The sequence below is a fragment of the Oncorhynchus clarkii genome, chromosome 19 (genome assembly GCF_045791955.1).
Source record: "Oncorhynchus clarkii lewisi isolate Uvic-CL-2024 chromosome 19, UVic_Ocla_1.0, whole genome shotgun sequence".
Lineage (NCBI taxonomy): Eukaryota > Metazoa > Chordata > Actinopteri > Salmoniformes > Salmonidae > Oncorhynchus > Oncorhynchus clarkii.
The window spans coordinates 40,824,439-40,836,427 of record NC_092165.1 but is presented as its reverse complement, the minus strand read 5'-3'; the positions used below and the strand labels follow the sequence as shown (position 1 = coordinate 40,836,427).

The 11,989-nt window shown below is 43.7% G+C and overlaps 1 protein-coding gene across 1 annotated transcript in view; it reads left to right on the top strand.

The window, feature by feature from the left end:
• Positions 1 to 5,793: 5,793 nt before the first annotated feature.
• The window catches only part of LOC139375197 (kinesin-like protein KIF26A), a 139,075-nt gene continuing 132,879 nt past the window's right edge, over positions 5,794 to 11,989 (top strand). The window contains exons 1-2 of the mRNA XM_071116764.1: positions 5,794 to 6,074; positions 6,393 to 6,632. Of these exons, the coding sequence (XP_070972865.1) occupies positions 6,015 to 6,074; positions 6,393 to 6,632 (300 nt within the window). The 5' untranslated portion in view covers positions 5,794 to 6,014. The remainder of the gene's footprint in view (positions 6,075 to 6,392; positions 6,633 to 11,989) is intronic.

Here is an 11,989-nt window from a genome sequence, read left to right as displayed (position 1 = left end):
CAGACAAACAGCGCCTTGGGCATGGTCGCTGTCCGAGGTGGGGCAAATTGGATTCCAGACAGTTTGACACATTTTCAGGTGAAGGATAAACGTCTTTGTTGTTTCAGAAGGAAAGTACAATGAACAGGCTATTGGTAACAAAATAAAGCATTCTCGACTAAAATAATTACATTTTACACCACTAGGAATAATGATACCAATGTTTATATCGGAATAACGTTAGCTTTTTTTGTGTTGGTGTATGAATCATTAATTAAAGCGCATTCCAAAGATGATTCTCTGCATCCAAGACGCAGATTTCTTTCCTGCTTTCTCAGCACCACGCCAACAACATGACCAATATTCGGTAAATGGTTCTCATGAAGCCCTGTGTACTGCGAAGGTTATCAAGTTGGATAAGATATTGAGCAGTATTAATGATATGCCAGAGCGATTTCCCTACATGCTCAAGGGCAACAGATGTAGGGGTAGTAGTCCCATGGGATGTGGTCCTTGGGATTTCATCAGCGGCCCAGGGTGACACAAACCTTCTCCAGTGGGGAACTGGGTGGCGGTCGGACATGGTAAATCATCTTTACTACGGAGAGTAATTATTGGTCTTCTGAAGCTTCAGTGAATTCTTCCAGTTAACACGTCTAAGCTGTGGTTGTGTCTGTGCGTATTAGTGTTTTTTTGGTTGAGCGTTTGTTTGTGGTGGAGTGGGAAATGTGCATAACTGGGTCACATTTAGAGTTTATTATGGGCAACCCACAACCCTAATAAGCCAACTGCATCATTTAAGCCACCTTGATATCCCTCAGGTTAATCTGGCTTCTAAATCGTTTTTTTATCTTATTTTTTATCTCGAGACACACCTGAATAAATAAAGGTTGAATAATATAGACTACCCAATTCTTACATTTGAGTAAACCTAACCATGAGCACACATAATTGTGTATCGAATTGTATTCTGCGCTGGCATAATAATGATGAAATACAATCTTAAAATAAATTGAAAACATTCACACCCACCAAACTATACAGAAGCTTTAAAGATACATCTTCAAAGGGCGTCGGGAACCAGTGAGTTTATGGCGGTAATGACTGGCTGCTTATCTAATACAAGGTCCTCTGTGCACCCCAGATAAGATGTTTTATTAAGAGAATAGCCTAATGTCCTCTGTTCAGCTTTCAAAGCACACACAATATACATGATCTACTTTGAAATTCCAGTTAAAACGGCTCTGTATTTGATAATGCTTTGAAAATAAGACATTATTGTCTTTCAAAGTTTTTTACGTATTAACATTTGATCTGGAACTGGAAGGCAGCTAAGCCAACAGCCTACATACATTAGCCTCGTAATGAATAGCCCTTAGTTACACAGACACCTGAACGCAAGAGCTGACTCTATGTGCACTGCACTGATCAACTCAGGGTTTTCCCTGCAAAATAGTTTCATTCAAAAAAACGAGATGATCCAACTAAGTTAAATTGGGTCATGGCATAAGTTTTGGTTCATCAAAGATCTCAAACCGGGTCATTGCGAAGCTGTTGGATTGCGCAGGTCTCTCGTGCGTGTTTGCGTTGATAAATTAATTGTGGAGCCTCTAGCAAGTCCGCAGTAAGCGCAGCAAACCGCTGACTGACAGGGGAATTGCGCGACTGGGCGAGTGAGTGAGTGAGCGAGCGAGAGAGGAGGAAAGAGGGAGAGGGGGTGTGGGTGTGGGACTGCAAAAGGTGGTCCTCCTTAGGCACATGTGATTTCGTTCCGAGACCTACGAGCTGAAAGACCAGGCATGAGTCCAAGGATGGGTAAAACATTTCTATACCTGTGGATATAAAGGTATCGATTACGGATGGATTGTATTGTTTTATTGTCTTGCTGGACTGCTGGCCATGCACGGGAAATATATATTTGCGCTCACGCCGCAATTGTTAGGCATTGAGTGGTGGTCATGGAGAGACAGTGAGCTCTCTCTGAGTCATTGTTGGATGTCCGGAATAGCTTTTGAATTGAAATCATGCTATGTTTTGGGGTCTATGAAAATATCTCCTGAAATGAAATGAATAGAATAATATAGATGTCAATTCGGTAACCCGGGGTGTGGAATATTACGCACTTTTCCCTCATGGCTTTACCAAACTCCTCGGGCTCCTCTGGAGCTGACAAGCCCAACCCCAGTCTCATAGATCTGGGAACATTCTTCGTGGACTCTGATATCATATTTGGATTTACCAGTCATCTTCTGAGGAGAAAAGCAAAGGTGAGTGAGTGCTCTCCAAATAACTGTAACATACACAAACATGAAATGTAACCTAATACACACCCCAACTACCTGGAACATTATAATGATTATAAATAGGTAAATTGATAGACAAAGTCATCAAAGCCTGGATTTACAGGTAGCCTAAACTACAAAGTAAATTGTCTCGGACCCTGTACATCTTAACTTGACGGGCGTCAGGTATTTCAGCACCATGAACAGCTCCCCTGATTGTCCGATGCGCCTCATCAACAATGCCAACTCCATAGCGTGATCGCTGGTTGAGATTCTCTTCAAAATAATTTCAAAAACAGAAGAGAGTAGCAGGGTGGATGGTGCTTTGTGGTCCCAAACACTCATTGCTTTAATAAGCAATGTGGCTACTGTAATCGCGGCGCTAATTCGCTGTGCGCTCTCTCTCCTGTTCAGAAGGCACCGAGCAGTAACAGCCAAAAATTAAGACTCAAAATCATTGACCACAATGACAGACTTGATTGGCCATAGTTTCAGATAAAAACATAATTTTCTTATTTATGACAAAATATTCTGAGTCAATTTTGTATTTGCCTTTTTGGGTGAATAGCTTATGTTTTGCTTCATGTGTAATCGCAAAATTAACGTTTAGCAGTATTAAATTGACCTCATTTTGTTAACCCCATAAGGACGCCTATAATTTGCTACCAGTTGCGCTGCCAAGCGTGAACCCACTCAACCCAGTCGACGACACAGACAGACAGACAGACAGACAGACAGACAAAGGGCTCCAACTGGGTCATGTGAGGGTAGAAGGGATCCTCACAATGAAGCACGAAGCCGCTGTCGCTTACATCATCAACATGAAATATTGAAAGTTTTTTAATTAAATATTAAACATGGCCCTTATTTTGGGAACTCCGTCCTGCAATCTGTGTATTTACCAAAGGATGGCGCCAAAGTAGCAAGAACGGGAAGCATTGGCTGTAAAACTCAGAAGGTGAGGCTCTGTACTGTGCCCATTGACTTGTCTGTGAAACAATGTCTAAAAATGTGTCTGCTTGTGTGAGAACAGGATACAGCCATTGACTACAATAAACTAGAATCACTATGAATATTTCAAATAATAATGACATAGGCTATAGAAATTACTCAGTCATTTCCCTACTGTCATGCTATGTAGGAGGAGGTCTGATACCAACAGGCTCAGAGACCGTTTCTATCCACAAGCCATGAAACTGTTGAACACTTGAAGTGGCACTTTCTCTCTGCACCTTTGCACACATGCACACATGCACTCACTCACTCACTCACTCACTCACTCACTCACTCACTCACTCACTCACTCACTCACTCACTCACTATCACTCACTAATAACAATATATTTGCAACAAAAGTAGTGCACTGGGCCTTTACAACTCCTGCATTAGCGCACCAATACAGCTGTCTGCAGCGCGGGGAAAAATGTTATCTCACAAAAGTAATGCACTGGTCCTGTACTACTCCTGTATTCAGGGCTGGTCCTGACCATTGCGAGAAAATAATATTGTCAGTCCGCACAACTAGAATAGTCCCAGTAAGCAAAATGATGTTGAAAATATGTCTAAAATACGTAATTTCCAGACGTTGAAATGGAAAGGATTAATTTAATTGTAAATCAAAATGACTGTAAATTGTTGTTTTTTCTTCACCTTTTTAGAACATTGACATGTTGATGGTGTCCCAGTATGCCAATAGCCTACTGTCAAACTGGGACACTCTTCTCTGCCATTTTAATGCAGAACAAATATTTTGGGCGTTATGAAATACATGTTTTCTGAATAGAAATCCATTTTGTAAATAGGATCAAATGTTCAATTTAATTTTCCTCAAATCTGCCATCAGCTAGCTTGCTAGAAAAAGCTAGCATAGCTAAACTTTACGTAGAAATATATTACCTCACCAAAATTACAAATCCTTGCTAGCTATATTCATAACCATACAGGTATATGATGACGGTTTATTTTTGCTGTATTTGACTCGGTGACAATAAAACAGTCATTGACATTGTTGAGGGGTGAGGTCTTTTTGGTTTCATTCTACAAATGTCCATTAGAGTGTAGTGTTGAGAATGTTGAGCTGATAGGTCTAGATGAAGTTAACTTTATTTTATTTACAGGCTATACAATTACATCTGGGCTACACCATACAATTCTAATCAAATATGATGATAATGAATATAATAATAATGTTCCACAAAAATACATAAAACATGTTTGACTACATTTAATTTGTATGAATAGTTTAGGTTTCTAGTTAAAATATTGAAATGACTCATGTACTCTCTAATTTATACTTCTTTACAATAAAGAATTGAGTGTCCCAATTTGCCAGTATTGACTGGAAATATTTGGTCTCGGCACAATTTGTGTTTGAAGAAGAGTCACCCATCCTGGTTTTAACATTTATATATGTTTTATTTTGTATAATGTAGTAGAGTTATGAAGCTAGAAAACGAAAGTGTCCCATTTTACCAATACACACCACACCCTATGTTAGATTACTTTTTGGACTGAACGTTGGTGGAGCGTGCAGCGATGATTCTCTACACAGCACCCTGGAGAGGCGCTGGGAATGGAAACACATAATATTTTGGTCCCTGCATAAGCCAAAGTGGGCACTTCTTATCACAGGGCGGCATCAGCACTCACCTAAAAAGCCCATATACCACTGGTTGAGAGAAATTATCATTGTTTTTGTGCATAATTATGTGAGGTTTTATGTGTTGTTGGAGGTGTGTCTTGGTCAGTTAGGTTCAGAAAAGTCCACCCTCTTCAATCTGTTGCCATAGACGGCCGCATAATCCTGACAATTAGCGGGCCAGCCTTGCCTGCATTAACAGACCGATGTTTCCCTCTGCAGTGTAGGAAAAAAATATCAACAAAAGAAGTGCACTGGGCATTTACTGCTCCCGTATAAGGGGACTGATACAGCCGTCTGCAGCGCAGGAAGAAATGTAGCATTCGTGCCACACATCATCGCAATTGTTGCTACTACCAGACTCTTATTTACAGTATATTGCTTATACTGCACAATTTAAACACTTGCACCCCAATCCCCCCTTTCTCTGATAGATGTCTAAATATTGAACTATATTTGTGCTTTCCTGTATTATGCTAAAATGTTTATTATATTCTACTGAGCCATTTACTTTATGTTCATATATATTATATTTTATTATTTCTTATTGTTGTTCCATTCTCGAGAAGGAACCTGCAAGTAAGCATTTCGTTAGATGGTGTACTGTATTCCATGTGTATCCTGTACACACGACTAATACAACTTGAAACTATTGCAATACATTGATAAAAGCAGCAATTACAATGGGCAAGTTCAGCTTTATAAATATCTAGCCTAATAACCTACAAACCTAATACAACTATCACACATTGAACTACCCTGTCTGATCCATGAACCTACGGGTTTTAAGTGATCTACTATTGCAGTGTCAAATCATGCGCCAAAAAGTTTCCCAAAAGTTGTCTTGTGAACCCCACCCATTTAAAAGAGTTGATTCCCGCCCACCGTGCGCAGTGAGGACCAAAACTTCACTTCACTCGTATTTATTGTATTGTCATGGGACTGATCCAGTGCAGGACACAACCATGGTTATTAGTCTACTCTCTACAGAAGTGGTAGCTAGCAGACGGGTTTGCTTTAGTCACAAGTGTGTAGGAACTGACACTTCAATTTACAACTACGCAGTTGAGTGTATGTGAGAACTACGTCTAGTAGGTATACCCAGACCAAGGAGAATGAACTCATTTCGGGGAAATGCAACTCATGGACGGGACCCTGACAACTGCAGGTTTACTGTAAGTGTTTTAGTCATATAAAGTGTTTTACATATACAGTTAAAGTGTTCGGTTCCGATTTACAATTACACCTGTCGCAGCACACCCTTTTGTTTTGGATCGCATTTAGCCTACCTCTGCAGATTGGTAATGCTCATGTCTTCCTATTCATATTGACATTCATGCAGTTTGTCAAGGTATTCAACAAACAACTCCAGACAAGTAACGTTATGCTTCCACACCTGTGGTTGTGCGTCTACAAGTTTGAATCCATTGTATTTTCCTACATAGAAATCAATGAATCTATTTGAACTGACTTGCGTTTCTCTCCTGACGAAGGTGGAGGGTTGTCCCAGCGGAGAGTCGCCGTTCCCTCTTGATCTGAATACCAGGAAAATACTTCACTCATCCGAGTATGCACGGTGTAACAGCCGGCCACCACCCGAGGGCGCTGGGTCGGTGACCGTCTCCGAGTCAGAGAGAAGGGACGGCAAAGGAAGCTTTTGCCAACAATGTCAAATTAATGTGACTGAGCTGAAGAGGCAAGCGCTGGCCTTGGCAGACCCAAGTTCACTAAAGGTTTGTGAATACATGTTTAACTTTACTTTGAGTCTCAAGGCTGGTTGTATTTGACCAGTAATGCAAAGTAATACTTTTCATCAATTTGACACCAAGGCTCCCTACAGTTGATCAACCTGAATTGACACCACCATGACTCTGCTGATCTGTGCTCTTGGTTTATTTTTGTGAATATTGCAATGACATGGTAATAACCTCTTCTTTCCTCCCCCCTCTTGTAATGAGTCCAGTGAGGTGGGTCTTACGTTTATTATGAGGCATGTGGTAATGGGTGATCAGTGTGTGTTTGTTCACCTCATGCTCTGTTGGCGTAACAGGGACAGGCTGCCTTGGTTCCACTCATGTACTGCAGGTGATATAGGGGCACAGATGGCATGCTCAGAATAAAGTGTGCTGCCACCCTCCTCCCAGTGTAGATAGCTGTAGGCATGCAGTGTGATTCTGCAGGTTTCTGACTATGTCCTGAGTCATGACCCATGCTCCAGCTTTGCTTTGTGGTCCTCATCACTGATGGGCACCTCTCTGATGGTTTTACGTTTGTACCCACTGCCCATTTGCCTATGATATAGTCCAGTGCGATGGGTACACAACGGCAGGGTGAGACATGGCTGTAAGACTTGTGAGCTCTGTATTCCCAGCATGTAGTAGCTGTGGCTAGGGCTGTGTTGATTGTCAAGCAAATAACTGTCTGTCTCACGGTAATTGACCGTTAATTAATAAACACATTTATCATCTCCTGGCTTCCACATATAGCCTACAAGCCATTTAAAAAAGTTGAATAATAATATAGTAATATAACCGACACCTTCACAATAAATTCATTATTTATTTTAGACTGGACTAAAAAAGCACGCTATGAAGAAAATGTAGTCTATTTCAGTGTTGAGCAAAGAAATAGGTACTCCTATATGCTTAATTTAGAGTTGTTAATGTAACTTTAGTTGTTCTACAAACGTTGTTTAGATTTTTAATACATTGTAAGGCTGCATGATGAGACTCTAATGATGATTTGAAAGAAGTCCCTTGAAAGGCACGAGCTCTGCTTTGTTTTTGTGTAGGCTGTACACACTCCAATAGTCTCTCATTCACAATTTGACAAGCACTTGATAATGCCGCAAATGTCACGGCGGCATCCCCTTGTTGGCCGTAATGCACCCCAAAATAATCCATGCCTTTTGCGGCCCGGAGTACTGCATTGTGCCCTTCTCCCTGAGTGTGCTGCGCAATCCCAAGCGTCTCTCACTCACATGGCTCTCTGTCACGTGATCGGGTCTTCTCACAGGCTACAAGTCAAACACATCAAATCAAATCAAAGTTTATTTGTCACGTGCGCCGATCTGTCAATCTGCTATCCCTATAGTACAAAAGTCGACCTATTCTATTCTGTGCGATAAACAAATATTCCAAACAGTCCGTGACAGTTGTAGGATGAGATAGATCCCAAATTAATACAACTACTAGCATAAAAAAATACATTTTAATGAAATGTGGCTGAGGCAACAGATCAGAATGTTTACCATAAATTATGATAATGTCAAACCCTGACCATAGAGAGCCTTTTATTCTCTATGTTGGTTAGGTCGGGGTGTGACTAGGGTGGGTTATCTAGGTTATTGTATGTCTATGTTGGCCTGGTATGGTTCTCAATCAGAGACAGCTGTTTATCATTGTCTCTGATTGGGGATCATATTTAGGCAGCCATTTCCCCCACTGTGTTTTGTGGGATCTTGTTTTTGTGTAGTTACTGTTGAGCACTGCATTTACTTCATGCTTCGTTTGTTCTGTATTGTTTTGGTGAGTTTCATTTATTTAACATGTGGAACTCTACGCACCCTGCCTGCGCCTTGGTCCGTTAATTCTTTAGACAATTGTGACAGAAGATCCCACCACAACAGGACCAAGCAGCGTGCCCGGGAAGAGAAGGTATCCTGGGCTTGGGAGGAGATAAAGGAGGAGAAGACATCCTGGACTTGGGAGGAAATTATGGCTGGAGACGAAAGCCTTCCGTGGAAGCAGACGCAAGCGGTGAGGGAAGGACAGCGAAGACGCCAGGGTTCGCGGCCACAACGCAAGCCCAAAAGACAAAACGTGTTTTTTTGGGGGGGCACACGGGGTGTTCGGCACTGCTGAGGGGTGAGTCAGAGACCGAGGAGGAATATTGGGATAGATTGAGCGAGGAGTGGTTGGCGAAAGTTGAGGAGAGTGATGAGAGAGAGCTGTTGGTTTGGCTGGAGAGGCAAGACAGCAAATAGCAGCACCCACTCGTAGCACACGCTCCAGCAGGTATATCTCACTGGTCACCCCCAGAGCCAATTCCTCATTTGGTCGCCTTTCCTTTCAGTTCTCTGCTGCCACTGCCTGGAACGAACTGCAAAAATCACTGAAGCTGGAGATTCCCATCTCCCTCACTAGCTTTAAGAACCAGCTGTCAGAGCAGCTCACAGATCACTGCACCTGTTCATAGCCCATCTGTATACAGCCCATCTATCTACCTCATTCCCATACTCTATTTATTTATTTTCCTCCTTTTGCACCACAGTATCTCTACTTGCACATCTGTTTTTTGCACATCTACCATTCCAGTGTTTAATTGCCATATTGTAATTACTTCGCCACCATGGCCTATTTATTGCCTTAACTCCCTTAACTTACCTCATTTGCACTCACTGTATATAGACTTTGTTTTCTTTTTTTCGACTGTATTATTGACTGTATGTTTTGTTCATTCCATGTGTAACTCTGTGTTGTTGTATGTGTCGAACTGTCGCAGTTGCAAATGAGAACTTGTTCTCAACTAGTTTACCTGGTTAAATAAAGGTGAAATAAAAAAAATAAAAGAGACAGTTGCCCTGAGGAGCGTGTTAGGCGTCCGATGCCACCTCTGCCAGCACTCCGCACTCTCTTTGAGGAGAGTGTCATCGTTCCGGTACAATGTGTGCCAGTTCTACGGACCGGTTCTACGCACGTGCCTCCACAGCCCAGTACGTCCTGTGCCAGCTCCCCGCACTTGCCGTGCTAAGGTTGTCATCTGTCCAGGACACGTTGTGCCAGTTGTGCCAGCTCTACGCTCAAGACCTCCAGTGCGCCTCCACGGCCCAGTATGTCCTGTGCCGGTTCTACGCACCGTGTCTCCAGTGCGTCTCCACAGCCCGGTACGTCCTGTGCCAGCTCCCCGCACTTGCCGTGCAAAGTGTGTTAAAGTTCCGGTGCCATTGATGCAGGCTATACGCACCAGGTCTCCAGTGCGCCTCCACAGCCCAGTACGTCCTGTGCCTCCTCCTTGCACTCTTCCTCAAGTGCGCCTTCTCAGTCAGGTACGTCCTGTGCCTGCTCCACGCACTCTCCTTGAAGTGCGTGTTCCCAGTCAGGTACGTCCTGTGCCTGCTCCTCACACTCTCCCTCAAGTGCGCTTTCCCAGTCAGGTGCGTCCTGTGCCTACTCCACGCATCAGGCCTCCAGTGCGCCTCCCCAGTCCGGAACCTCCTGAGACGGTCCACGGTCCGGAACCTCCTGAGACGATCCACGGTCCGGAACCTCCAGCTCCAGGGCAGGAGCCTTCCTCTGCGCCGATGCCCAGTCCGAGCACGGCGTCCAGTCCCGCTCCATGGCAGGAGCCTTCCTCTGCGCCGATGCCCAGTCCGAGCAACGGCGTCCAGTCCAACTCCATGGCAGGAGCCTTCCTCTGTGCCAATGCCCAGTCCAGGCACGGCGGTCAACTCAGCTCCATGGCCGGAGCCTTCTTTGGCGCCGGTGCCCAGTCCGGGTGCGGCGTACAACCAAGCTCCATGGCCGGGGCCCTCCTCTACGCCGATGCCCAGTCCGGGCACGGTGTTCTACCTGGCTCCATATCCGCGAGCGGAGTGGGTACTTCGCCCCGTTCCCGGAGCCGCCCCCGACGTTAGATGCCCACCCGGACCCTCCCCTATTGAGTCAGATTTTGCATCCGGAATTCGCACCTTTGGGGAGGTACTGTCATGCCCTGACCGTAGAGAGCCTTTTATTCTCTATGTTGGTTAGGTCGGGTGTGACTAGGGTGGGTTATCTAGGTTAATGTATGTCTATGTTGGTCTGGTATGGTTCCCAATCAGAGGCAGCTGTTTATCGTTGTCTCTGATTGGGGATCATATTTAGGCAGCCATTTCCCCCACTGTGTTTTGTGGGATCTTGTTTTTGTGTAGTTACTGTTGAGCGCTGCATTTACTTCACGCTTCGTTTATTCTGTATTGTTTTGGTGAGTTTCATTTATTTAACATGTGGAACTCTACTTACGCTGCGCCTTAGTCCGTTAATTCTTTAGACGATCGTGAGAGATAAGCTATTAGGCTATTTCTTCACATTAAAAGTGCAGCATTGCACACATGGTAGTAGGATATAAGCGCAAATGTTCCATTAGCGGAAAACACCATTATCAAAAGTGACAACAAATGCAATTATGCATGTAATGCTTTTATTATAAAGGTGCATTTTTATGGTGTAAATGATCTTCCCCCAAACTTGAAACTCAGGTGCTGCTTATATATGTCAGTTAGGCTCTACACCCCTTGTAAAACGGATTAATGTGCTTAATTTTAAGAAATTATTTGACCACTTTAATTGTGATACAAACCTTATTAAAACATGTAGGCCTATGGGCTGTTCTACATGAAGTGTGCAACTATGAGAATTGTTGCAACCCCTATTTGTAGCTTATTCAACCTAAATTTCGTGTCATCTGAGATCCCCAAAGATCGGAAAGCTGCTGCGGTCATCCCCCTCTTCAAAGGGGGAGACGCTCTAGACCCAAACTGTTATAGACATATATCCATCCTGCCCTGCCTTTCTAAAACCTTCGCAAGCCAAGTTAATAAACAGATCATCGGTCATTTCGAATCGCACCGTACCTTCGCCGCTATGCAATCTGGTTTCCGAGCTGGTCATGGATGCACCTCAGCCACGCTCAAGGTCCTAAACGATATCAGAAACGGCATCGATAAAAGACAGTATTGTGCAGCCATCTTCATCGACCTGGCCAAGGCTTTCGACTCTGTCAATCACCACATTCTTATTGTCAGACTCAGCAGCCTTGGCTTCTCAAATGACTGCCTCGCCTGGTTCACCAACTACTTCTCAGATAGAGTTCAGTATGTCAAACCGGAGGACCTGTTGTCCGGACCTCTGGCAGTCTCTATGGGGGTGCCACAGGGTTCAATCCTCGGGCCGACTATTTTCTCTGTATATATCAATGATGTCGCTCTAGCTGCTGGTGACTCTCTGATCCACCTATACGCAGATGACACCATTCTTTATACATCTGGCCCTTTTTGGACACTGTGCTAACAAACCTCCAAACGAGCTTCAACGCCATCCTTCCACGGCCT